A 27,805-nucleotide genomic window follows, 5' to 3' on the forward strand; every position below is an offset into this window, starting at 1 on the left:
CAAACTTAAGTTTATATAAAATGCATGTCTATGTTCTGAAATGAAGAAAATGAACTTATATCCGTAAGGGATGCTTTAAATCTAAAAATTAGATAAATCTTTATTTTTTCTCAAATTTGCTTTTTTTGTCAACAAAGACACAAATGTCCTGCACCATGGCTTCAAAATTCCTGGACAAATAGAAGGGGAGATGAAATTTGGTTTTGCCAAGCAGATTCCAGAGAATTTCCAAATGCCTTATGGTGATTTGGGCAGATGCACTTCTTATCGATACACTTTGGGTTTCAACTTTTCAGTTTCTTAGCCAATGAGGAGAGTTTAGTTCAATAAGCCCTACTGAGCTCCACGTGCCAGGAATTGTGCTAGGTGCTGGATGCACAAGCGTGGATGATAAGCCATTTCTATTTTCCTGGAGCCCACAGTCTCAGGGGTGGAGAAGGGGGGCAGAGAGAGGAACCAGTGTTTTCTATAACATGCGGTGAGTGCTCTGACAAAGAAACACACTCAGATGCTGTATGAGCACAGGGAAGAGAGCCGAGGTCAGAGAATTCAGCCTAATGGAAATCAGTCTCACTTGGGTCTTGCAGGATAAGTAGATGTCAGGCGAATTCCATCCCCCAGCAGGGAACAAATGGCTTAAAAATAGACATTCCAAGGGTGGCAGCAGTGTGTATTAATGGATACCTTTGTTGTTGATCCTCCGCCCACCCCCACAGGTTTCTACCTTTATTATGATGTACAGAACACACTGCCAGAGAATACTGGACACTGTAATAAGAGCCAACTTTGACGAGGTAGGTCAACAAGTGTTGAGCTGTGGATACTCTGTATTAAAATATTGTAATTAGCACTATCTCCTATTTCCTGAGCTCCTGCTAGGTGCCAGGCCTGGCATCGGGAAGCCTTCGGTACCCTTTAGCTCACTTCATCCTCACAGGGATCCTACAAAACAGCTACTATTCTTATCCCCATTCTACAGATCTTACGTGTGCACAGCTGCTGGCATGGCCTTTTCCTTGGCTTAACCAGTGACCCGCATCCTGCCCTACTGGCACACTAGGAAGACTATTTTGCCAGCATATCATTACACCTAGAATTATAGATTCAGAGAAAGTAAAGAAAGGCTTTCTTATATTTTGGATTTAATCTTTTCCTGAGGCTCACCCACTTTAGTGCATTTGGAGCCGGTTACCCTCCATTCTCAAGTTCTGGTCCATATTTCCAACAAATTCTACCAGGAGGGCCATCTTTAAATGCAAACAATGCAAAAAGTTCATTTCATTTTTATTTGAAAGCATTAAAGTTACAGGATGGAGAGGAGGAAATGAGAAAAGATTGAAGCACAATAACCACTAATAAAGTAACCTAATTTTATTATTATTTTTGAAGGAAGATAATATGGGCTCTAAAAGGGCTATAAAGAGCCAGTAGTTGCTCGTGAATTCCTTTTATGTGCTTTGGGGGAAGGGTACTGTTGGAGGTGGCGGGGTATAAAAATGATGTAAAGTACAAAGTGCTTTTCTCTCCTATTTTTCTGCCTTTCACTGTCACTTGGCACATAGACACAGCTCCAGAAGAGACAGCAGTATGTTGATAAAGTACTATTCTTCTTTTTCTTGATTTGTATACACTAGATTTCTAAAAAGTCTCGTAAAGTCTCCCAAATTACTTGAGCAATCCTTTCAGTGAAAAAAAAAATTTTGTTTTAAGGAAGAAAACTCACTGCTTTCTCTCAAACTGTTGTTTGGCTGTGCCTTACATTCTAAAGATCACTAAGATCAGGGCAAATAATGATTGAAGATTGGTTAAGACAACACTAGCCACTCTAACAAATAACCCTTCAAACCTTGACACATTAGAAGTTTATTTTTTGCTCATGTCACAGTCCAATGTGGATGTTCTCAGTGGGACAGCTGGTTGCTGGGGGTGGTTCAGGGACACAGGATCCTTCCCCATTGTGGCTACATCCTACCCTAGAGGCTTAGAGTCCTCTTTATTCAGCTGATGGGTGAGGAAAAGGACTACAGGGAAGGCATACCCCCTTCCTAACCTTGTCAACCCAGAAATAAAACACATCCCTTTTGCCACTATTCCATTGGAAAGAGCTGCCCTTGAGGGCAGGGACCTTGTCTGTCTTGTTCATTACTGTGTCTTGGCCAGCCATACTCTTAGGTTCTCAGTAAATATTTGTTGGGTGCAAGAGAGGATGGATGGACAGATGGACAGATGTGTGTAAAAATGCTACTGATTTATAACATTGTCAAGCAAGTACAAAGAATACAAATCTGCATATAGGAGACTCCCTACATGTAAAGTCTTCTCCAGACTATATTGTACAGTGAGCTGTAAAGTCCAATAGTCATGTGTTTGAGTCCCAAATCCACCACTTACTAGCTGGCAACCTTGAGCAAGGTACTTAGCCTCTGTGAGCCTCAATTTCTTTTGCTATAAAATAGAGATAATAATTATACCTACCTCATAGTAAAATTGTGATGTACATGAAATTGTAAAGTTTCTGGTTTTGTACTAGAGCATAATAAATGGCAGGTATTTTGGTAGTTATTATTTTACTGAGATCTTTTCAATACTGTAGCAATTAAGTACCCCTGATTGCAAGTCAGCAGATATGTTTCCACACAGTGCCAATATATTAGGAATAAACAAAACAAGGAAATCGTCTCCTGACACTTCACTGAGCTGAGAGAAAAAGGACTGAAAGTTCAGGATATTGAAACAGATAACCCAGGACACTGACTTTAAATAATCATTTTCAAGCATTGCCTCGGATTCTTTCACCATTTATGCTTGCAAGAAGTAAGGAAAACTTATCAGCATTCTCTCTTCTGTCTAGTAAATTTCCCTTTGTTAAATGCCTACACAATGCCAGGCATTTTATATGTTACCTCCATTTTATAAAAGCTGGTAATTCATATTTATATATTTAGCCAGAAGCTCCAGATTCAATTGACTCAACATCTAACTTAATATGGCCAAACCAAAGCTCCTCATTTTCTGCCCCAAATCTGTTTTTCCCAAGTCTTAGATTGCCACGACCCTCCGCCCAATGGCTCACGCCACAAACCTTGATTCTTCCCTTCCACTCACCCTTCATATCCAGTCCCTTGGAGGTGCTGTCAGCTCCACCTTCTGAGTGGAAACACTGTCTGTCCATTTCACATCTAACTCCCAGTCTCAGCTCTTGAGCCTTGCACTGTTCTCCCTCCTTCCTTTCCTTCTCACCCAGAGGGACCGGTACCATTGGACATTAAATGCCTAAAATACAGAGAGTAGGAAGGGGAGGTCAAAACTAGGTAATACTTCTACAAAAGCTACTCAGGAAACCGAGGACTGATAAGGGCTCCCCATGCAGCTTGAACAGGCTGAAAGCAGACGGATGCCTGCCAAAGACACTGGTTTTCCACAGATTTGTTTTAACTTACACAACAGCTGATATTTTCCAGACTTTCTGCTAGAAATGACTGCTCATATAAAAAAAGACGTAGGGCTGTATGTAAGGAGAGCTAAGTAATGCAAATAAATTCAGAATCTATCAACTCTTAGGAATCAACTGAGCAGAGCTTCTTACTGAGTTGGAAGAGCAGGAAGGGAGGTCCAGGACTTGGCCTGAGGCCGGCACCCAGGGATGAGCTGGGATCAGGGGACAGCGGAGGGTCCTCTGGAGGACAAGCACCTTGTCCAAGAGCTGCAGCCATCCCCAGGCTCAGGCCAGGCCAACAGTCAGCTACCAGGTGTCTCAGTGAAAGAATAAGAGTCTTGACAGGTGAGTAGAGCCACAGTGGGAATCCTGGCTGTGTGACAGTCAGAAATGTAGGCAAGAGTGTCTCAAACACTTAAAACATTAGTACAGTGATTTATGGGGCCTATTAGTGGTAGTGCTTCCATGACACAATAATAACAGATAACCTTTGTTAAGCATCTACTATGTGCCAAGTACTATAATAAGTACTTTTAGGGCTCGACCAAAACCTATGCAGTAAATACTACTTTTATCCCCATTTCACAGAGAAGAAAACTGAGACTGATATTACACCCCTAGTTGCTAGTGGAGCCAGGATTGGAACCCTGGAAGTCAGTCTTCATCCAGATCTCCTTTGTTTTGATTTTCAATCTGGATGAAAACGTTGCAATATTTTCATTGTCATGGAATAAACAGGACTATAATTTAAGTATCACAATTTGCAGACCTGTCTTCATTTGCCACTTTGATCATGTTTTTGGCAATTACCATTTCCCCCCCTAGGAAGTCTTTCTCCTCATTCCTTATCCCCCAAGCCTCCCATCCAGTGCTTGCACTGGGAAGCCCAGACAGGCTGTGAGCATCAGGGAAGTCCGTCCACAGGAGGCTGAGCTTGGGTCACCAGAGGTAGCCTGGTCAGAGGATAACAAGACCCTCCTCCTGGGTGGGAGGGGCCTAAAGGATTCTGCATAGCAGGAGCAAAAAGCTGGCAAGTGGGCAGCAGCCTAGGGAGTGACACGGGCCTCAGGAATGGGGTAGAAGCCCAGTTAGCACGTGAAAAACAAATTAGCCCAAAAACTGGGTAGTGGAAGAACTGAGGCAGACTAGACTCTATCTCAACCATTCCCTGACTTGCTAATCTGGCTTTGGACAATTAACTCAAAGTCTCTGCAAATAGGAGCAATGTTTTTAGTCATAGTATTATTGTGAGTATTAAATGAGAGAACCTATGCAAAGTACCTGGCATGTAGTAGGCACTTAATAAAGAAAGCTAATGGCAGGACTAACACTAGTTCCAAAGTATTAGACTAAAGGGACTAAATTACTCCCCACACTGGATCAGGATTGACCCAGGAACCAGGGATGTAGGTAATACTTGTGGGGTTTAAGAGTGCCCATTTGTGGGGAAAAGAAGAATGCATAGTCCAGGAGCCAAAGCAAGCCTATTAGAATTTATGAAAAATCAGAGTTCCCCAGATTCAAGATGGGCTGTTCCTCAATGGTTGCTGAAGTCTAGATATTTCTGAGTGTTACCTTATACACGAGTTAACCATCTTCTCATTCCCTTCACTTCTCTCCTTGTTCCACCTTTCCCCACCTATTCTGCTCTCTCCCAGCCTGCAACTCACATGCTAAAAGATGTGGGTGTAGCGGAGCCATCAAGGGGTTCTCTGCTTTGGACACTCTGCCATTCATTCTTCAGCAACAGAGCTCGAGTTCCTGCTATCATCATACTCATCATAATAATTAAATTTTCAAGTGCTCACTATATTCCGGTTCTGTGCTAGTAGATTGGGGATAAAAAAGTCAATCACACATACTTTATGTGCCCACGTAGCTTACTGCCCAGATATTACCATCTAGCATCCCAAAATGGCACCAGCTGGCCGGGGCTCTTTGGGAAAATGGGAGAATTTGGATATGAAAAGTCCCTTGCACTTGACCCAGTTTTTGGCATATGACTTTGAATCAGGGGAATTTTGTGTGTGGCACCTGCTCTTCTCCCTCCAGCCACACAGCTCTTACCTGCAACTCCCACATCCTTTCCTTCTTTCCCAGAACACCCAGGAGCCCCTGAGGCACCAGTGGGCCCAAAGACTAGTGAGTACTAGTGCCGTGACCTTTTTAAAAGCAATGCCCCAGGCAGAGGGGACCCCAGGCCACCAGGTTCTTCAGCAGTGGGCATGCCACACACATGGGCAGGAGGATGACATGGGGCAGGAGGAAGTCCCAGGGCCTCCTCCAGCACGCCAGGCTGGTGGCGCCTCCGCTGCTGCAGGGGAAGATGACAGCGCCGCAGACTGGGTTGCCTCGGTGGAGTCCCAAGGCTCTGGTGCGAGGGCCCTGTGTAACTTCATCATTCTCTCTGTGGGTCAACACAGGTTCAAAGTTTCCTTCTGCACTTTTGGCAAGGAATGCCGCCCCACATGCTGCCCGTGCTGGGCTCCTCTACAGTGGTGAACATCGTCGGTGTGTGTGACTCCATCCTCTACAAAGCGATCTCCGGGGTGCTCATGCCCACCGTGCTGCAGGCTCTCCCCGACAGGTGGGCATGCTCGTTCTCACCTCCGCTCGTGGCTGGTCCCTGGCATTGCTTGTTCCTGCTTCCCGTTTATTGAATATAAGCATGGACTGTCCAGGGGCCTCCCTTGAAAAGACCATTAATATTGGGCTTTTAAAAATTAAAGTTTATTTATATTTTTGAATATAAATAAAATTTTAATATTTTGAACCATTTGTGGGTTCAAAATTCTAAAGGTATAATATGGTATACAGCGAAAAGTCTCCCTCCCACACCCCACTCTGTCCCCCAGAGCATCAAATATAATCATTTTCTTGGGGAGGTGCATCCAGATCTGCTATGCACCTGTAATCATGCATATAATATTCTCTTTCTCTTTGCTACTGAAATGGTGACCATTCAGTATATGACGTTCTGTGCTTTAAACAAAACAGTTTAATACTGGAGCTTATGCTGGACAGTTTCCATGCCCCTCCCATGTGTTCCATGCTGCCCTCTGCCCAGGGGGGTGGGGGCTGACCGCCTGGACCACCTCAGGCTCCTCACAGAGAGGGATTGGAGGAGAGTCAAGTCAGCAGACTGATTCTCTGGCCCTTCCCTGTGAGGTCACCTTGGGCTGGCCATGTCCCTCCACAGGGCTCTGTTCCCTTCCAGGCAGCCTCTCTCCTTCCAGGTTGTCCTTTGGGCACGGGCGTGGGTGAGAGCCCGGCTGCTCCTAGCCCCAGCTGGCAGCAGTCTCCCTTATGCGTTCCTCTGCCCCTGTCCACACCGTTATGACTTGTCGCTTGTAAATAAACCTTCCTATTTTGAGCGGAATCTGTTTCCTGCTGAGACTTGTTCCAGAGAGCATTCCACATCAGTCTATAAATAACTTTTTTTTTTTTTTTACAACTATATAGGGTTCCACCATATTGAATTTAATCAGTTCTCTTGATGCTTCCAGTCTGGTCCTAGTAGAAACAATGCTGTGATAAATGACATTTTACATACCTTCTTTTGTATAGTGGCTGCTGTGACAAATTACCACGAACTGAGTAGCTTAAAACAGGAATTTATTCTCCCACAATTCTGGAGGCCAGAAGTCTGAAACAAGGGTGTTGGTGGGTTGGTTCCTTGGTGTTCCTTGGCTTGCAGATGTGTCACTCCAATCTCGGCCTCTGTCTTCACATTACCTCCTGCTCTGTGTGTCTTTTGGCCTTCTCCTGTTTTGTCTTTTATAAGGACATCTGTCATTGAATTTAGGGACCACCTGGTTAATTCAGGCAGCTCTCAGCTGAAGACCCTTAACTTAATCACATCTCCAAAGACCATTTTGCCAAATAAGTTCACCTTCCCAAGTCCTAGGTGGACATATCTTTTGAGGGGGCCGTTATTCATCCCAGTACTCGGGATGTGTAGGATAAATTCCCAGAGGGATATATTCCTGGTTCAAAGGATATGTGACAAACTTTTCTTTTCTTTTCTTTTTTTATTTAAATGTATTGATTATACATATTTGTGGGGTACAGAATTATATTTCAATACATGTATACAATGTGTGTATACATGTATACAAGCAGGGTAATTAGCATATTCATCACTGCAAGACTTAATCATTTCTTTGTGAGGAGGACATTCCATCTCCTCTCTTCTAGCCATTTGATACCATGCAGTAAATTAGTGTTATAGATGCCTACTTGACCATACACCAATAGAACTTAATTTTCCTATCTAGCTGTTTTGTGTCTATTAACCAATCTCTCAATATACCCCCTCGCTTTTCCCCTTTCCTGACTCTAGTAACCACAGTTCTGTTCTCTCCTTCTGAAAGTTCAGCTTACTATTATTATTAATTTTTATTTATTTGTTTATTTTAGCTTCCACATATGAGTGAGGACATGTGGTATTCTTCTTTCTGTGGCTGGCTTGTTTAACTTAACATAATTTTCTCCAAGCTCATCTATGCTACAAATGGCAGAATTTCATTGTTTTTTATGGCTGAGTGGTATTCTATTGTGTGTATATGCCACATTTTATTTATCCAATCATCCGTCGATGGACATTTAGGTTGGTTGCATATTTTGGCTATTGTGAATAGAGCTGCAATAAACATGGGAGTGCAGGTAACCCTACGACATGATGATTTCTATTCCTTTGGGTATATATCCAGTAGTGGGATTGCTGGATCATATAGTTCTATCTGTAGATGTTTGAGAAGCCTCCATACTGTTTTCCATAATGGCTCTACTAATTTACAGTCCCACCAACAGTGTAAAAGCATTCCTTTTTCTCTGTATCCTCGCCAGTGTTTGTTTGTTATTTTCTGTCTTTTTGATAATAGCCAGTCTAACTGGTGTGAGATATCTCAGTGTGGTTTTGATTTGCATTTCTCTGATGATGTTAAGCATTTTTTCAGATACCTGTTGGCCAGGCATGTGTCTTCTTTTGGGAAATGTCTCTTCAGCTTCTCTGCTCATTTTTAAATCAGATTATTTGGGGTTATTTTGCTATTGAGTTGTTTGAATTCCTTGTATGTTCTGGATATTAATTCCTTGTTCATACTTTGCAAATATTTTCTTCCATTTTGCAGATTGTCTTTTCACTCTGTTGATCATTTCCTCTGCTGTACAAAAGCTTTCTAACTTGATATAATTCCATTTGTTTTTTTCTTTTGTTGCCTGTGCTTTTGAGGTTTTATTCAGAAAGTTTTTTCCCAGTCCTACTTCCTGAAGTATTTCCCCTGTGTTTTCTTCTAGGAGTTTTATAGTTTCAGGTTTTAGATTTAAGTCCTTAATCCAGTTTGAAGTGATTTGGGGAAATGGTGAGAGATAGGGGTCTCGTTGCATTCTTTTACACATGGACATTCAGTTTTCCCAGCATTATTTATTGGAGGCTGTCCTTTCCCTAATGTATGTTCTTGATGCCATAGTTGAAGATCAGTTGGCTGTAAATATGTGGATTAATTTCTGGGTTCTCTATTCTGTTCCATTGGTCCACATGTCTGTTTTTATGCCAGCACTGTGCTATTCTGCTTACTATAACTTTGTAGTATATTTTGAAGTCAGGTAGTGTTATGCCTCACACTTTATTCTTTTTGCTCAGGATTGCTTTGTCTGTTTGGGGTCTTTTTTTGTTCCATATGAATGTTAAGATTGCTTTTTCTATTTCTGTGAAGAATGTCATTGGTACTTTGATAGGGATTACATTGAATCTGTAGATCACTTTGTGTAGTATGGACATTTTCACAACATTAATTCTTCCAATCCATGAATGTGGAATGTCTTTCCATTTTTTGTGTCCTTTTTAATTTCTTTCATCAGTGTTTTGTAGTTTTCATCACAGAGATCTTTCACCTCCTTGGTTAAATTTATTCCTAGGTATTTTATTTTTTGGTAGCTATTGTAAATGGGCTTGATTTCTTCATTTCTTTTTATGCTAATTTGTTGTTGGTATGTAGAAATGCTATCAATTTTTGTATAGTGATTTTGTATCCTACAGCTTTACTGAATTTGTTTGTCAGCTCTAAGAGTTTTTTGATGAAGTCTTTATGTTTTTCTATATATGAGATCATGTTATCTGCAAACAGGGATAATTTTGCTCGGTCTTTCCAATTTGGATGCCCTTTGTTTCTTTCTCTTGCCTAATTACTCTGGCTAGAACTTCCAGTACTATGTTAAATAGGAGTGGTGAAAGTGGACATCTTTGTTCCTGTTTTTAGAGGAAAAGCTTTCAGCTTTTCTGCATTCAGGATGATGTTAGCTGTGGGTTTGTCATATATGGATGAAGGGATGTTGAATTTTGTCAAACGCTTTTTCTGCATCTATTGAGATGATCATATGGTTTTTGTGACAAACTTTCCTTAGTGAAGTTTTAATTTGCATTTCTCTTATTATAAATGAAGTAGAATATTTCTTCATGTATATATGAGCCATTTGTATTTTCATCCCTGTGAACTCTGTTGTCATACTTGGCCTATTTTTCTCATTGATTTTAGGAACTCCTTATTTATTACAAATATTACCTATTTATCTGTAATAAGAGTTGCAAATATTCTGTCATCTTGTTCTTTGGTCTTTGCCATATGGAAAATATATTTATGTAGTTGAATTTATTGATCCTTGTTTTTATGGTGTCTGCATTTTGTGTCATAGTTTAAAAGGTTTTTCCCACTCCAATTATAAAATAATTTTCCCATGGTTTATCTCAATCTCTTTATGGTTTAGTGTTTTACTTTTGATTTTTTTCCTCAGTTTGGAATTCATCTTGGTATAAGATGTGAAGTGTGGCTTCATTTATTTCCTGCAGCTCCCCTGTTGTCCCCAAACCATATGTTAATTATTTCATCTTTCTTCACAGATTTGACATAGCTTGTTTGTGATGTAATAAATTTTATACATACTTTGGGCTATTTCTGAACTTCCTATCCCATATCATTGATATTTCTATCTATTCGTGTTCCAGGATCACTCTGTTTTAAGTTTTGTACTTTTAGACATATGCTAAATCTAGTAGGGCTAGCTCCTCATCATTACTTTCCCTTCTTAGAATTTTCCTGTTATTTATTTTCCCTTGTGAACTATTTTAGCATCAGCTTGTCTATTTAAATACAGATATATGTATACACGTGTGTGTATATGTATGTGGTGATCACACTACATTTATAGATCTGTTTAGGGAGAATTATGTCTTTGTGATATTGAGAATTCCTAACTTAGACACAGTTTGCTTTTCCATTTATTCTGAACTTTTGTGGCCCTCAAGAATGTTGTAAATGTTTTCTCATATAAATCTTAGATATTTCTGATTAGATTTATTCTTAGATATTTTATTTTATTTTTTTGTTGTTGTTGTTGCTTTTCCTCCATATGTCTTGACTGGTGGTTGTTTACATACATAAAAGCTATTACTATCAATGTATATTATATTTGGACCTAACCACATTAGATTTAATTATCTTACTGTTGCATTTATTTTTTAAAGTTCTCTTGAATTTCTCAGGTTTCAGATCATGTTATCTACAAATAAAGATAATTTTACCATTGTCTTTCTAATTCTTATACCTCTCATTTATTTTTCTTGCCTAATTATGTTGGCTAATACCTTGAGAATATGTTAAGTTTCTTGACTTTAATGAAATGTGTCTAGTGTTTCTCCATTCAACATGATGCTGAGTTTTGGGCTAAGATTGATATATTTTATCATGTTAAGAAATTATCATCTTATCCATTAAATGTTTTAATGAAGAGTGGCTGTTGAATATTACCCAATGCTTTTTCATCATCTATAGAAATAATCATATTAGCCATCTCCTGATATTAAACCATTCTTTCATTCCTAGAATAAACCTCTATAAACAAAATACATAGTCAAAGTATTTCATTTTTTCTTTAATGTGCTGCAGGATTTTATTTGCTAGTGTTTTATTTAGGGTTTCTATATCAAAAGTCTTAACTGAGATTGGTCTGCAGTTTTCTTTTAGTGTATAATCTTTGTCAGTTACAGCTATCAATGTTATGCTTGCTTCAAAAAAAGGAATCTGGAAGCTTTCCTTTTTATTTTCTAAGCTCTGGAACAGTTTAAATAGCATTGGAATTATTTGCTCTTGAAGATTACATAGAATTAATGCTTCTTTGAAAGCATCTGGGCCTGATGTTTTGTGGGAATAGATCTTTGAAATTTTTCTTCCTTTTTCCCTATAGTAATTGGTCAGATTAGATTTTCTATTTTCTCTTTCTATCTTAGTAAATTATATTTTTTTGAAAGCATCTGGGCCTGATGTTTTGTGGGAATAGATCTTTGAAATTTTTCTTCCTTTTTTCCTATAGTAATTGGTCAGATTAGATTTTCTATTTTCTCTTTCTATCTTAGTAAATTATATTTTCCTAAGGAAGTATCCATTTCTTCCAGATCTTTAGATTTATTTGCTTAGGGTTGAGCCAAGTGGGGTGGTAGACTCATTGAATTTCCTCCGTGTCTGTGATTATTTTTGCTTCATTATGTTTTTGTTTCTATAGTTGTGCTTTCTGCCATTTCTTTGTGATTAGGTTATTTCATTTATAATTTGCAAGGAACAAGCTCTTGGATAACTTTATTGGTGCCATTAGTTTTTCTGTTTTCTAATATATTAATTTCTGCATTTACTTTATGAACTTGTTCCTTTTACGTTAAGTATACTCTGTTGTTCATTTATTCAACAAATATCTATTGCGTGCCCTCTATGTGTCTGGCCCAATTCTACATGCTTGGGTTATATCAGAGATCCAGGAAAAAAAAATTGACCAAAAAATAGATGCTTGATTTGTGACTAAATAAATCTTCTTCTTACTTTCTTTTATTACTATTTATTAATACAAGTAATTCATGCTTGGATTTTTTTGAGCACCATGTTAGCTGTATCTTCTAAGTTTTAGTATGTAATATTTTAATATTGTTATTTTCTAGGTATTTTGCAATTTTGGTTTGGAGTTCCTCTTTGTCCCAAGAATTTAAAAGGAGCATTTTAAAATCTCCAAGTATTAGGAGCTATTATTTTCTGATTATGTTATTCATTTTAATTTTTATTGCTTTGTTATTAGGCACTGTTGCCCGAACTATTCTTTTTGAGAGAATTTAGATTTTCATTGTTGTCTACTATATAGTCATTTTTTTGTGCATGTTCCATTGATACTTGAAAAGATCTTTTTTGTTTTCAAGGTACAGACTTTTGAATATTTGAGTGGTTGGGTGACTCCTGTGTGCCAAGCCCTATGCTTGGTCAGGGGTGGAAATGAGAATCAGCTCCAGAAGTTGTCACTCACAATTCTGCACAGGCCCAGGCTGAGACACAGCTCCCAACTCACTTGCTCAGACCCATCCCTTCCTTTCCAATGCTGAAAAACATATTGAAATTCAGGTGAATGCGTGATACTATTATAGAGATAACCATGAGTCATATGTTCTTAAGTGTATGTGTTGTGTGTGTATTGGATGGGCAGAGAAGATAAGATGTCAAATAAGCAAAGAAAAGGCTGGGGACCAAGCCACATCCTGACAGAAAAGCAGGAGCAGGCACCAGAGATGGGGAGGAGCCAGGCACGAGGACGTGCACAGTGTGGGGCCTTTCATCAGAGCGCAGCGGGATGAGGTTACACATCAGACAGGCCTGGGCTCGAATCTTGGCTCTGCCACTTGCTGCATCTCTTCAGACAAATTAAATAACTTCTCTGAGCCTCGGTTTCTCTCCTCTCTGTTGGGACTGACAAAAGTACCCACTTCATAGGGTTGAGGTGAGGACTCGATAAGAAAGCACGTGTGAAGCATTCAGTACTTGGCACATTGCACTCATTGAAAGATAACTGCCATTATCACCATCGTTGCTATTGTGGCAGCATCACTGTTGGAGGCCAGGCAGGGAGTGGACTGTGGAGCTAAGATGCAGGAAATGGGTGGAAGCTGGAGCTGCAGATGTGGGAGCCATCTGCACAAAAGGGAGGGAAAGTATGTCACTAGTAGTGCAAGGCAGACCCTGGAGTTGCAGCCGAGAGAGGGAGCTGGGAGGAGGAAGAAGGTCAGACCGCAGGTGAACACCCACGGAGGAAAATTTGTCAGGAAGGGGGTGCCTGTCAGCAGCATCAGGTGCTGCAGGAGGCAGAGCAGGCCCGGTGGAGCGAGGTAGGGAGGGAGGCATCTCTTAGACCAGGTAATCAGAGGTCAGCTCCTCACCTGCTCATCCGACACCACAGCGCAGCAGCTCGGATGTTTAGACTGCTCCTGAAAGTCAGTCCCAAGCCCAAGTCCCCAAACAGAATACTTTCCTGGCGAGTCTCTCCCACTTTCCTCCAGCTTAAAATAATCAAACAATTGCGTGAAGTGAAAGGCCCCAGCAACAGTCCTGCTGCTCCCTGCTCCAGCTGCGAGTAATAGCCGAGTGTCTAGGATGGAGGCAGCATGCCTGCCTTCCTGACAGTCCCACCGCCATAAGACCATCACCCAGCATTAGATTTGTTCTCTGTAAAGAGCAGCCAAATATTCTGAGAAGTCTTCTCACTGAGAAGTTGGATCCAGTGTGCTAATTAATAATGGATACCATTTTGATCTTTGCCTTTATTATACACACAGTACTTTGGGTTCACTCAGCACTCAACATTTGTTAAGCACCTCCTGCATACCAGGCGCTCTGATAGGCATGGGAGAGCTCATATCCCACTTCTCTCAGGAAGACACACCTGATTCTGTTCTCTCCTCGTACACCCACATCACTCACCAGGAAATCCTGTTGGCTCTGCCTTCAAGCTATTTTAATCTAACTATGGTGCAATATTTCCACTGTCTCCACCCTTGTCCAGGCCACGCTCTTGCCTGGATTATTGCAATAGCTCTCTGCTCTGTTTTTGATCTCCTATGGTCTATTTTCATCATACAAGCCAAAGTTATCTTTTTAGAACATATGGTAGGATCAAGAGTGTTGAGACAGTGGGGGAGTTGAGAGAGTGGGGAGACTGACAATTTCAAATACAGTGGTCAACACTTGCACAAACCCTGCAGTCAGTAAGAGAGGGAGTCAGCTGCTATCTGGGGCAAGAGCTCTCCAGGCATAGGGATCAGCAAGTGCAGAGGCCCTGGTGAGCTGGGCAAGGGCCTGGAGTGCTGGAGAAACAGGGAGGAGGCTGGAGCTCTGGGAGTGGAATGAGACAGGGGTGAGTGGGAGGAGCTGCCATCAGAGACAAACAGGGTGGGGAGGGGGCCGGTCTGGGCAGGGCCTTGTGCGTAATACAGTTGAGGTCTGTCCATCTGAGGATTGGGAGCCGTTCATTCATTCATTTCACTTAACAAACATTTCTGGTTTTCGTTTTTTTTGTTTGTTTTTTGTTTTTTGTTTTATTGGTTATGCATATTCATGGGGTGCGAAGTCGACCATCACCAAACAAACATTCTTACATGCTTACTGTGTGCCTGGCACTATGCTAGGTGCTGTGGACACAGGCATCAGCAAAACAGACATAGTCCCTGCTGTCTGCATGGAGCACACAGTTTAGTGGGAAATATGTGCACTGATCAGGCAATCATACAAGTTAGTGCATGATTACAAACTGTCACAAGTATGTGGCCTTTCAAGAGGAATAATCAGGAGGTCTGACCTAATCTAGGGGCTTCTGGTAAGGAAGTGACATCTGGTCTGAGACCAGGAGGAGGAGCTGAGCTGGTGAAAGGGGAAGAGATGCTCGTGGCTAAAAGATTCCAGGGGCAGAGGCCCTGGGTGGGGAGAGAACTGGGCAGAGGCCAGAGGGGCTGAAATGTGGGTGAAGGAGAAAGTATGAGGTGGGGCAGGAGAGTCAGGCAGGACTAGAGGATGAGCCTGGGGGTCTGTGGTAGGGATTTGGGGAGGCCAGAGGGGCTGAAATGTGGGTGAAGGAGAAAGTATGATGTGGGGCAGGAGAGTCAGGCAGGACTAGAGGATGAGCCTGGGGGTCTGTGGTAGGGATTTGGGGTTTTATCCTAAGGAAGCATTGAGGAGTTGTAATCAGAGGGTGAAACAGATCAGAACTGCAAGTGTTTTGGAAAACTCCCTGTCACGATGTGGAAGATGGGGTGCAGGTGGGAAGGCAAGCAGGGCAGGGTGGACTCTTAGGAGGTGACCGTAGTAGCTCAGGTGAGAGGGGATGGTAGCCTGAACTCGAGAGGAAAGGGAGAAAAGCTTGCGAGGCAACTTGAAGTACACTCTGCAATACCTGGTATTGGCAAGAGAGCCTATTTGAGTCCGAAATAGTGTATACAAAATGGGATGCACTAAAAAAAGAACAACCAGACATTATAAGCCTCCTGATGTGATGCAACAGGCAGCTCGGGAGCCACCTACAAAGTTTTCTTGCCCCCAAATTGTAACTGAATCTAATTAAGTCTTCAGACCTACCAGCTCGTTTACAGGAAGCACACAGGATAGATGAATAGATTGAATGACGCTGCCATGAAGAAATCAACCAAGTCAGAGCGTAGGACGTTCCAGGGAACAAATAACACAATGTTGCCAATAACTCAATGGGAAAAAATAGAATAGAAAAGATTTAAGAAACAGAACAAGGCAATGTTATATCTTTCATGCAATGTGTGGACCTTGTTTGGATCTTGATTCAAACAAACTCAAAGATGTCTTTGAGAGAAACAGAGAAATTTGAATACAGACTGGGCTTTAGATGACATTAAAGAATTACTGTTCATTCTGTCAGGCATATGCATAGGATGGAGGTTTTACGTGTGTGTGTACGTGTACGTGTGTGTGTGCACATATACACACATATTTAAGCCCTGTCAGTTAGAAATGCATACTTAAGTTTTTAGGGGTGAAATAACGTCTTGGATTTGCTTAAAGCACTCCGGAAAAGAAAAAGTGGCACGTCGTAAATTAAACTGGCAAAAATGTGGTAATTGTTAAAGCTGGGTCATGGGTGCTTGGACGTTTATTTTACTCTTCTATCTTGGGGTATGTTTGAAACTTTTCATAATCAAAAAGTTAAAAACAAAACTTCATGGAAAGTAGAGTTGACGTTGAAATAGAGCACACGAGAAAAGAACAAGGTCTGAGTGGGGGGAAGTCACAAGCTCAGTTGGGATATGTTGAATGGGACTTGCCTTTGGGACTTGTCAATAGAGGTGTCATATATGGAGTTGGCCTGGAGAGAGGAAAGAGGTAGACGGTCAGTGCAGCTGCGGGCCTGGAGACCTTACCCAGGGAAGGAAGGAGGCCCGGGACTGGAATGCAAGACAATGGCCAGGTGGAGGGCAGTGAGCTTTGTGACTGCAGGGGCTGGCCAGGAGCAGGAGCGGGCACGCGTGGGTAACAAAGCAGGTGCTGCCGTGGGCTCAAGCAGGGTGAGAAGCAGACGAGGCCACGGGTTTGGGGTCGTGGCTGGTGGCTATGGCCTACATAAGGGCTGTTTAGGCTGAGGGACAGAAGTAAGGGGAGGACAAGGGGCCTGCGAGTCTGGACAACTCTTTGAAGAAGTGTCTGTGAAGTGGGAGAAAGACTGTGGGGGTAAAAAAAGAAAGTCTGTGAAGTGGGAGAAAGGTAGCCTGAGGAGACATCGTCCAGGAAATAAGAATCTTTGTTTGAAGACGAGACATTCCCGAACACATTAAAACTGATGAGAGGAAGGATCCAGTAGAGAGGAAAAGGTTGAATATATAGGAGAAGGGACAGTCAGCGAGGTAGGGCGCCTGGGACAGGCTCCCCTGTGGTTCGTGTTCACTGAGAGGTAACCGGGGTGCCACTGCTGGTGGGCAGGGGCAGTGGGGGCTTGGAGGTGGGAGCCCTTGGAGAAGGTTGGAGTTTGTCGCAGAGAAAAGAATGAGTGACCGGAGAAAAATGGAGTGGCCCAGTGGGGTGGAGGTTGGAGATCATGGACTGACAGGAGAGAGTCGGTGGAAGACCCGACCAGCGCAGGGTAGGCGGTGTCGGCGGAAGGCAAGGATGGTGTGGGTGGCCGGTACGGGGGAGGTCTCTGTCTGTCATGACCAAGAAGGGCTTCATGGATGAACCTAGCCCTAGGGCTGTGAGCAGATGATTTGGATGATGAGAGCCTGAAAATGGTGCTCGGTGTCTTCTCAACTCCAAATTCCCATCTGATATTGCAACCTACTGCCCCCTCAATGCTCCACCTCCTGTCCCCAGATGGTCCCTGACTCTGCAGATCTAATGATTTCAATGCCCATATCAGGGTTGCTTGCCAATTTAAAAATATGCTGTTGCTTCCCATTCCCACCAAATGGCAAGCGGTTTGGTGAGTTGTGTGGGCAGGTATGGCAGCTGTGCTACAGATGGGGTTCCTGCCTGGCTGGGGAGCTCAGACAAGACTGGGCTTTGACAGCATGAGGGGGAGGAGGGGAGACCAATTGTAAAACGGCTTTCTTAGGCCCATGGCCCACTGTCTTCACCCCCATGCACAAGGCTTTTCAGAAATATGAAGGGACATGTTTCGCTCACAGAAAGGGTTCTGGATGCCACCAAGCCTTGCAGTGGGCTTTTCCCCACAATTGTGCGTCACTGACCAGAGCCTGGTCCATTCGTGCTTTTCCCAGACCCACCAGCTACCCGCAGGGCTTGGGCTGCAGGCACTGTCTCTAAGGTTGCTGTGACGAGTGGCACCTAGTAGCAGCCAAAACATGATTAGGGGAAATAAAACCCTTTAGGGGCCTACTGTGAGAACTGAGCAATACACGAGGCATTTAAAATGCATCATTTCTCTTTCTAGCTTAACTCAGGTGATTCGGAAGTTTGCCAAGCAGCTGGATGAGTGGCTAAAAGTGGCCCTCCACGACCTCCCAGAAAATCTGCGGAACATCAAGTTTGAATGTAAGTACTGAGTTTGGGAGCAGAATGGAAGGGAGAACAATGTTTTGGTGCCAAACATTTTAAAAGGCTTGTGAATAAAATCACAATAATAATAATAGTAACTGCTATTTACTGTTTGCCTACAGAGCACTGATGTTAGTACTTTACATGCATAAACGCATTTAATCCTCATGAAATGTTTATCAAGGGTGGCACACTTGTCCTTTTACAGAAAAGGGATCACACTTAGAGAGGTAGTAAGTAGCAGAGACAGGATTTGCTCCCAGGTCTGTCTGTCCAATGCCAAAGCTTCTGCTCATCACCACCGTACTCCATATCTCGTTCAACCCTCACGCCACCTCTGCTATGTGGGAATAGTATTCCTATTTGACAGATGAGGCTCTGAGAGGCAAAGAAACTTTCCCAGAGCCACGCAGCCACATGGCTGGTAAACAGGTGCCAGGAATCAAACCCAGGTCTGTCCGACCTCCAAGCTCTGAGATTTCCTTGGAGCTCCTGCCCATAGAATAGTGGTAGCGAAGGACAGAGAACAGCTTTCGGGCTTCACATATTCTCTGCCTAATTCGAAAGCCAAATTATTATTTCTCATAAGGGGACTGGAACTAAGAACCTTCTCTCTGCTGGGCCCCACCGCTCATCCTCCAGCCTCAGTGCTGCCTGACAACACTGGTTCTGCTTTTCTGTCTCAATGTGTCTGTAGTTGTGAGAAGACACATGCAGCTCATTTGTTGCTAATCAACAGAAATGAAATGATTTTAAACAAATCAGTTTTAAAATATATGTTTCTTAAAGCCCCATTTGAATATAGCTTGCTATTTTTGCCTGAAATAAGTGCCAGCAAGGAAAATGAAGGCGATCAAATTGCCCTCTCTCCACAGGCAAAGGGATCCCTTTCAGACGTGCTTTGAGGCTGCCTGCAGGGCCCGTCACCTATTGATAAAGCCCGCTTTATTTCACGGCTCGCAGTTCTTTTCTTTTCGCCAGCACTAAATTCCACATCACAAAGTTAAAGAAAAAGTAATTAAGGAGAAGGATTAACGATTGATCAGCCTGGAAAATTAGAAGCTCGTCGGCCTTCCTCCACCCCACTTCTCCATCCCACACCCTAGATTTCAAACCAAGGAGGCTCTGAGTACAAATTAGAATAATCCTGAGGAAATTTCTATTTCTTGACCAGTTCAGAAATTAATGAGAAGAATGCCCTGTGCCCATTTTAATTACACTGACAAAATAAATCTGCTCAAAGTCGGCAGCGAGGTTTGTTGGACCTTGCACCTGTGTGTGCCCAGAGGAAGCTGTTCTTTCCAGGGAGCCTGGGAGTGCATTTTAAGAATGTGCAGGGCTTGGAAACAAACACCACCCCAAATGACTCTGTAAGAAGGAAGACCTTGGCAGGCACATGTCTCATTTGCTATGAAATCCACAGACATAAGATTACCCCACTTCAAATTTATCAGCCCTAAAAAAAAAAAATGGGGGCTGGCTGGTTAGCTCAGTTGGTTGGAGCTGATAACACCAAGGTCCAAGGTCTGATCCCCTATAGCAGCCAGCCACCAAAAAAAAAAAAATTCAGCCCTATTATGTTGGCATAGGAAATAAGAGCTTTTCCTAATTGCAGTGATCATCAAAACACATAAATAGGGCACAGAGATCAGTCTGTAAAAATGACAGATTATGAATGCAAAGCCCCATTCAAAGTGCAGCCAGGGTCCCATCCCAGAAGCACCCCCCAACCCCACACACCACTGAGACTCAGTCAAGGTTTCCTAATAGATGTACTAATTTTTAAAGGGGCTTCTTCAAAGCTCCCACTTGATTCCTGCAATTATTTATGGGGAGAAGTGATTGAGCTTGCAATTAGCGAAATGAAAGACAAGTAAATAATCGCTTTTACTCACGGTTGATTGACGCCACCATTTCTCACACCTGCAAGTATGGCAAGTGCGTGACTTTGAAATATATACCCCAAATATCACCCTTAGGAAATAGTTGTTGAAGCCCAAATGGGAGAACAAAGAATCAAACGCAGGGTTTTGCCAGTGGGTACTTAAAATGAGGTTGGGCAGTGAGACAAATTTAGGCAAAATAAGGAAGCTACTTTTTGAAATCTGCCCCTGGAAAATCCAAGGTAGGATCATAAAGCACGCAAATATTTCAAACTAACTATGTTCTTCTTGCAGTGTCGAGAAGGTTTTCCCAAATTCTGAGACGGCAAACATCGCTAAATCATCTTTGCCAGGTAGCTGTCCTCTGTTATGTGTTTTAACCACTGCTGAGTCATTGCAGATGAGGGGGCAAATCCACAAAAACTACTTCCTGCAGGAGCTCTCAGGTTGTTTAACGGTACTCTCACTATTTACTATTTTTAATCTCTACAGATAAGAAATAAACACGTTAGCAATAACTAAATAGTTTCGACTAATATACAAAATAATTTCTGACCTCAGTTGCCCCTTGACCTATCGGATGTGTTCTAGGTCCACAGTTTTGTGTTGCCCTTAAGTAAAACAGGAGTTTTCAACCGCTACTGATAGTTGGGGCCAGATAATTCTTTGTTGTGGGAGCTGTTTGTGCAGCATCCCTGGCCTCTACCCTCAAGAGGTCAATGGCATCACCCAGTCATCCCCAGTGTGGCAACCAAGAATGTCAGTGTAGCCTGGGGGGTAAAATCACACCCAGTTGTGAGCCACTGAGTCAAACAGATAGAGAATGATTTGCTTGTGTGTCATCCAAAAGAGTTCAAAGCCACATAGTATATTAAGTAATTGCTTAATGTTGTTTAGTTTTTCTAGATGTGCATTATTTTTAGCACAAAAGTGACCTGTGCTTACTGTAAAAAAATTCAAACATAGAAGGGTATAGAGTAGAAGTGGAAGATCCTACTCCTTGCCCCTATCTACCCTGTAAATATATCTTAATGGCACATAACTGTGCATTTCTACTAATTTTTCACCTTAATGAAGTGAATCTAAGTCTGTTAAAGTAACCCATTAACATTACATTAACATATTATTGGCCTTAAAGTAGAAGTGGCAAACTGGTAGCCACAGGACAAATCTGGCCCTCAGATGTGTGGGATTATTGTTATTTGGTTTGCATATATTCAAAACATTTTTTCACTTGGTCACTAACAGTTGAAACTGGGAGATGACAGCTAAGCACCCAAATCTTCTGTAGAAAAACTTCAAGAGCTGTCAACTTGCCTCCCAAGCTCCATCTCCCCAGGGCAGTCGTCAGCTGGAAGGGCCAAGCTTCTCTCCAGAGGGCACTGTCCTCACACCAACTCTCTCAGCTTGGCTCACCTTGCTTATGTGTGTCACCTGTCTGCCCCTTTATGTATTTGGGTTTGCAACCTCTCTTTAAGGTGCTGTTGGTTCTGGGCTGGGGCTGGTTATTCAAGGTCAAGGTGGGAAGGAGGGATATCTAGTTAGAGTGGCTTGAAGGAAGGTGCCAGGCCAGGATCCAGAAAGTAAAAACTACATCCACACACCTCACTGTTCCTGTCTGGCCCCTGGCATAAGTGACTGGAGACCAGAGGGAAACCCTTCCAGATTTGTGCAGGCTGTGACAGAGGTTACACCTGGGCATTGTTCTGGGGATGGAACAGAGCCTGACAGATTAATGGGATTCAGGGAAGGAAATGAATATGGCAAAACAAAGAAACATTACCATATTTCTGAAGGTGCATGCCAGTCTGGCCCTCTGGTTGTTTTCTACAGCTTGGAAGAGCAGGTCATGGGTCATATCAGGGAACTAACATGCTTCTGATGCTTCTCTCTAAGGCTCAGATAGTTTAGGAAGGACTTTGTCCCTTTCATGCAAATGTAGGTAAAAGCATCCATACCCATGCCCAAACCACGTGCAATGCACACAGACATATACACATTCCCTCTTTACTTTCGACACAAAGACAGTATGTAATTTAATCGGCAAATGCCACCTTTCCATCTTCACTGGACAGCTCTTAGACACATTCCTGGATCAGCCAGAGGACTGGAGTTAGTGCTGGGAATGAATCACTATGGAACTTCTGAGCTAATATCCCAGCGAACTTTCCTAAACACTCACACAGAGAAAGTCAGACTAAACAACATCCAACCGAAGACTCACCCCAAATACTTAGACCTGAGATGCACATTCCCAAGCTCTTTTCAGATACACTAAGCAAGCAAGCAACTTGGCATATGTATTTCAGACACTCCACAAAATCTTTTGAGTGCCTACTGTGTGTCAGACACTATGCTTAATGGTACCTGCCCTCAGCAGAAAAAAAAAATAAGTAAACCAAACAATAATAATAATAATTAAAAGTGACAAGTATTATAAAGGACATAGAATGGAAAGAGAGAATAACAAGGCATTCAGGTCCTAGTTAGATAAAACGGCCAGAGAAGGCCTCCCCATGGGTGTGACATTTAAGCTAGAGCATACATGATAGCTGGGGTGCTGGGACAAGGTGGAAAAGAATGTTCCAGCCGACAGAAATACCATCTGCAAAGGCCCTGAGGTATCAACACAATCATTGCAAAGAGAACCAACCTGAACAACAGTAGCCACTTTTATTGAGCTTTTATTCCCTGCATTATGCATTATGCTTCTCAACATTATCTGAAGGAATCCTCAAGAGCAGTCCTCCTCCAGAGGTAGGTACTATTACATCTCCATTTTACAGATCAGGAAACTGAGGCTAATCTACTCGCCTACCCCAAATCAATCAGCCGGTCAGGATTTGAACTAGGTATGTTCGAATTCAGAACGCCTGGCCTTTACATTCAGTTGTTTTCTTTATCATTAGAGATTGACCCAACTCATATATCCATAAACATGTATTCGAGGCCTCTATGACCTTCCAAGAGTTCTATAATTATTTAAGTAAGAGTGTACTCGTGCTTGGACAGTCTGGGTATAACAAGGGGTTGTCAATATTTAACTTTGCCTGGAAATTGACAAGCATTAGAAGACTTACAATGTCCTTGTTTATTTTAAATCTTTTAAAAATTTTATTGAAAGACATTTTGAAAATATATGCAAGTAAAAGAAATGATGCTGGATATGTCTTTCTTTGCTTTTATTAAGTTCTCACTTAGTGATGTTCCAAGTATTCTTCCAACTTGTAAATTTAAGTTCACTAATGAGGGTTTGCTGAGGAAGCCACAGCTTTAAAAAATAATTATATACACACACACTAATAAACTAGAATCTTATGATGTAGTTTCCCTTTTCCTCCATCTCAATTATTCATATTTGTTTTAATTATTCTAGTTACATAAAAAACAAAAAGCAAAAACAAAATTAGAGTCCAAACTGCTTCAGAATGCATTTATATAAAAAACACATTTTGCAATTTTGGGAGTTAAATGTGTCATAGGCCCAGGAAGCAGGAACATTCTTAAATCTGGGCTTGTCATTTCTCAGGTGCTAGAAGACACACCGTGCTTAAGGCACAGAGGTCCCATCCACAAGCTTGCAGCTTCATCCCAGTGTTCCAGGGGGTCAAGGCCAAAGGGGCTGGAAACAGCAGGGCTTGGTCTGACCTGGACCACCTGGGTAGTTCCTTGTCAGGAAAGAGAGATGTGATGAGAGAGCCGCAAGAGAAAACTGTCTGGATCTTGTGCAGTATGGAGTCACCTGCTGCTTTTCTGAAATTGAGTTTTCCTGAATATCAAAGTAGTTTGCAAAATACCACAGCAGATCCATTAAAAAGGCATACAAGTATTTCAAGTGAAAGGGTTTTAACTTAACAACCCGTAAGCTAATGAGTTAATTGGATTGGATTACAGGCATCTCGAACAGTGATCCACAGTGCAGACATCACGTTCCAAATGCTGGAAGACTGGAGGAACGTGGACCTGAACAGCATCACCAAGCAAACCCTTTACACCATGGAAGACTCTCGAGATGAACACCGGAAACTCATCATCCAGTGTAAGTCGTCCCTCCCGGGATTGTTGTCCTTCTGTTTTTGTTTTTTAAAGAGAAGAAAAAGTATCTTGGTAAATACTTAAGTGGCCTTTCCCACCTGTCCTTCTCCCTGGGAGCTTCTCCTTCTTATTGTTCCTGTTAAATGGGTCGGCTCAGATGGGAGCGCTAATTGACTTGAGAGGACATGTGTCAACACTGCCCAGAGAAAGTGTTCTGGCGCAATTGGGAAGCACACAATGTCACGCAAAGAGCCCCACATGTGACCCTGAATGCCACCCATGGTTCCACAGAGGTGGCATAAAAAATGAGAACAAAAGTGTATTGCCTCTCTCAGTGTATGTCGGTCTGGAGTCAGCTGGATTCACTGCCTGTTTTTCAGTGGAGGGTCTCATGAGTCAGCCCACGTATTGACAGGTGACCCTTACAATCACATTAAATGTTTGAGAAAGGGGTGGATGGTGATTGACTTCTGTGAACATGTGTTCATGTCCCTGTGGACAAAGACTTCCAACATACAGCCTGCAGGTATACTGCTCCAAATAGTATCCTGATGTGGGTAGGTTGCTTGCTCTTAGTAGTAAAGCAGAGTGAGAGGGCCAGAGAACACCATCACTGTTAGCACATCTCTGCTGTTCCTCAAATGCCCATCCCAGTCAACTGCACAGGGCATCCCCACAGCCCAGGGACCCCGGATCCATTGGGGTAGATATGGAGGTAGACACAAGCTGCCTCCTTACTTTTTGGTCAGCCTTCCTTTCCCTTGCAGCACACCTTCCATCTGGTTTCAGAAAGGTCGGTGCTGAGAGTGCAGGGAGGGTGGCTTTGAGAGCTGCTACACCCTCGCCTTCTGAATGGGGTGAGGCCCAGGATCCTGATAGTGACATTGTTCAGGGAGCTGCAGAGTCTGTCCCACCAAGAACAGAGGCCTATTCTGAAAGCCCCAGGCCCCAGGGTTTCACTGGGACGACATGTGCCACATGCTCAGTTCCAGCATATGCCTCTGCACTACTGTCATGAGGGAAATCTTTCTTCAGCCACCCAATCTAAGCTTGTGATGCTTAAAAACAATTAAAGTTCCCTAAGATGTTCCTATTAGAGATCTCTTTCCCATTAAGTCTTTTTTGAAAGCCAATGTAGCAGCTGAAATGTTTGACCATGTGGACCTTTCCTGAGGCTTCTTTCCTGGGCCACCCCAGAGCTCAGTTCAGGCTCTTATTTCTTCCACAGATGCCCCAGCCCATTTTTCCCCTGTTAGGAATTTTAGAGATCATCACAAAAAACAATGATTCAGTTTATTGACTGCCTATTCTATGGCAGGTCCTGTGTCAAAGCCATCACAGGCATGATCTCATTTAATCTCCATATCAACCCCATGAGGAAGATACTCTCATCTCCCCCATCTTACAGATGAGAAAACTCAGCCTCAGGGAGTCAGTGAACCTTACCCAAGGTCGCGCAGCCACCAAGTGGTAGAGCTGGACCTTGAACCCAAGTCTAGTCTCAGCTCCACCACCAGGCACTAGTGCTGCTCACGTTGCAGGGAGCAGAGGAGACAAAAATAACAAAATGTGGGTGAGTTCCAGAGGTCCTAGGATCTTTCCAAGTGCTTACAATCATGCCTCCTGCTCTGCTTTTCCTTCTTCCTTTCGAGAAGGCAACAGAAAGTGTGGTTCTGAACACCCTAATAGCACTAAGGATACCTCTAATCACCATGTATCCAGGGCCTCCCAAGGGGCCAGGCATCCAGTAATGTCCGTGGAGGACCAAAGAGCCGTGTGGATACCCGGAGCAAACCTAGTTCTCAGCTCTGCTAACCAGTCCTAGCAGCAAGAGACTCAGTTCCCCTCTTCCCTCAGTGCCTTTCATGGAGAAGGAAAATGTGAGCAGATTCATAGGGAAAAACACTATCAGCATAGCTTGTTTAAGGGACAGGCTCTACGCCTTTGCTGGAGCACCGTGGAGGTCACTGCTGCCTCTCCAAGCCCTTTCTGGGGCTTTTTCTTCAAGTTCCCTTAAGTGCAGGGCAGAAAGGTGCCCTAAAGCTGTGATTATATTCCTCTTCTGGGGAAGGAAGTTAGGAGGTTCAGTTAAACCCAGCTAGTCCTTACTGAATGGCTGTCCTGGGTAGAGATATCCTGAATGGACACTGGGCAGAGAGCAGGAGTAAGATGGACATTGCCCTTCCCACATAGAGCTTGGAGTTCACGGCAAAGCAGAAGGTGCACAAGTATATACAAATGTGTTGCATCTTACTAAAGAGGACAATGTTATGCAATGCAGTACCGGGAAGGGGGCTGAGGAAAGGCACCAAGCCCAAAGGTGATGGTCCAGCACATGGGTGTCATCCCTGCACCTCCCAACCAGATAGTGGGAAGTTCCTAAATGCATGGGGAGCTTTAACAAAGATGGGTTTGAGCAGGGCTAGGGGCACTGTGTGCTGCACATCCCTTTTTTTACAACCAGTTGACAAATCTGCAAACTCTTGCTTTAGGGGGTTGCCATCACCTCTGTGATGGGAATGCTCGGCTTGCCTTAAATTTAAAAAGCATGCATTGGTACATGAGCACGCTGATTAGAATGGGTAGTGCTGTGGTAAGAGGATGGGACTGGGATGCCCAACAGACCTTGATTTAAACCTTGGCTCCAGTGCACTGTGCCCTTGGTTTCCATCTCTGAAGTGGGAATGATGTGGAGGGATTCACTGGGACGACATGTGCCACATGCTCAGCACACAGTGCAGCACTAGCACAGCAGAGGGGGTGGGAAGCAAGCACTTGAGCCAGGCTCATGTGACTCTTGCCTCTGCTGTGCACTAGCTGTGCAACCTTTGGAAAGTTACTCATCTTTAAGTGCCTTGGATTCCTCATTTGGAAAAGGGGGGGGATAGTAGTACGACCACCTTGGGTTGTTCATCCATTCGTTCACCAAACATTTGAGCACCTACTCTGTACCAGGCACCGTTCTGGTTGCTGTGGTGACACAGTGAACATGACACAGTCCTGCCCTCATGACATTCACATTCTAGGGACTGTCTTAAGGTTAAATGAGTACATCCATGTAAAGCACTTAGAACAGTGCTGAGCACATGGAAAACACTCAGTGTTAGCTGTTAGCATTTTTATCACACCTCCATCACCATTCATCATTAAATAAAGCACAGTCGTTCAGATTCACAGACAGGATTATGAAGAGTGAAAGAACACCAAAGAAAAATCCAGAGACCTGGGTTCTAGTCCCTGCTCTGTCACTAATTTACTCTCTGACTTTGAGTGGGTCATTTTAATCTCATTAAGACATAGCTCCTTGGGCCGGCCCGGTGGCGCACTGCTACAGTGCACCGCTTGGGAGCGCGGCAGCGCTCTTAATCTCATTAAGACATAGCTCCTTGGGCCGGCCCGGTGGCGCACTGCTACAGTGCACCACTTGGGAGCGCGGCAGCGCTCCCGCTGAGGGTTCGGATCCCACATACAGACCGGCCGCTCACTGGCTGAGCAAGGTGCGGGCGCAACACCGAGGGTTGCGATCCCGTTGCGGGTCCCGGTCCGGTACGGGCGCGACACTGAGGGTTGCGATCCGTTGC

At 43.2% G+C, this 27,805-nt stretch overlaps 1 protein-coding gene across 1 annotated transcript in view; it reads left to right on the plus strand.

Moving 5' to 3' along the window:
- RFX4 (regulatory factor X, 4 (influences HLA class II expression)) overlaps positions 1 to 27,805 on the plus strand; it is a 162,713-nt gene that overhangs the window by 91,210 nt on the left and 43,698 nt on the right. Inside the window, exons 7-11 of the mRNA XM_008576416.1 lie at positions 717 to 794; positions 5,860 to 6,023; positions 18,203 to 18,303; positions 20,484 to 20,542; positions 24,084 to 24,228. Of these exons, the coding sequence (XP_008574638.1) occupies positions 717 to 794; positions 5,860 to 6,023; positions 18,203 to 18,303; positions 20,484 to 20,542; positions 24,084 to 24,228 (547 nt within the window). The remainder of the gene's footprint in view (positions 1 to 716; positions 795 to 5,859; positions 6,024 to 18,202; positions 18,304 to 20,483; positions 20,543 to 24,083; positions 24,229 to 27,805) is intronic.

Source organism: Galeopterus variegatus, unplaced genomic scaffold, assembly GCF_000696425.1.
Source record: "Galeopterus variegatus unplaced genomic scaffold, G_variegatus-3.0.2 Scaffold1346, whole genome shotgun sequence".
Lineage (NCBI taxonomy): Eukaryota > Metazoa > Chordata > Mammalia > Dermoptera > Cynocephalidae > Galeopterus > Galeopterus variegatus.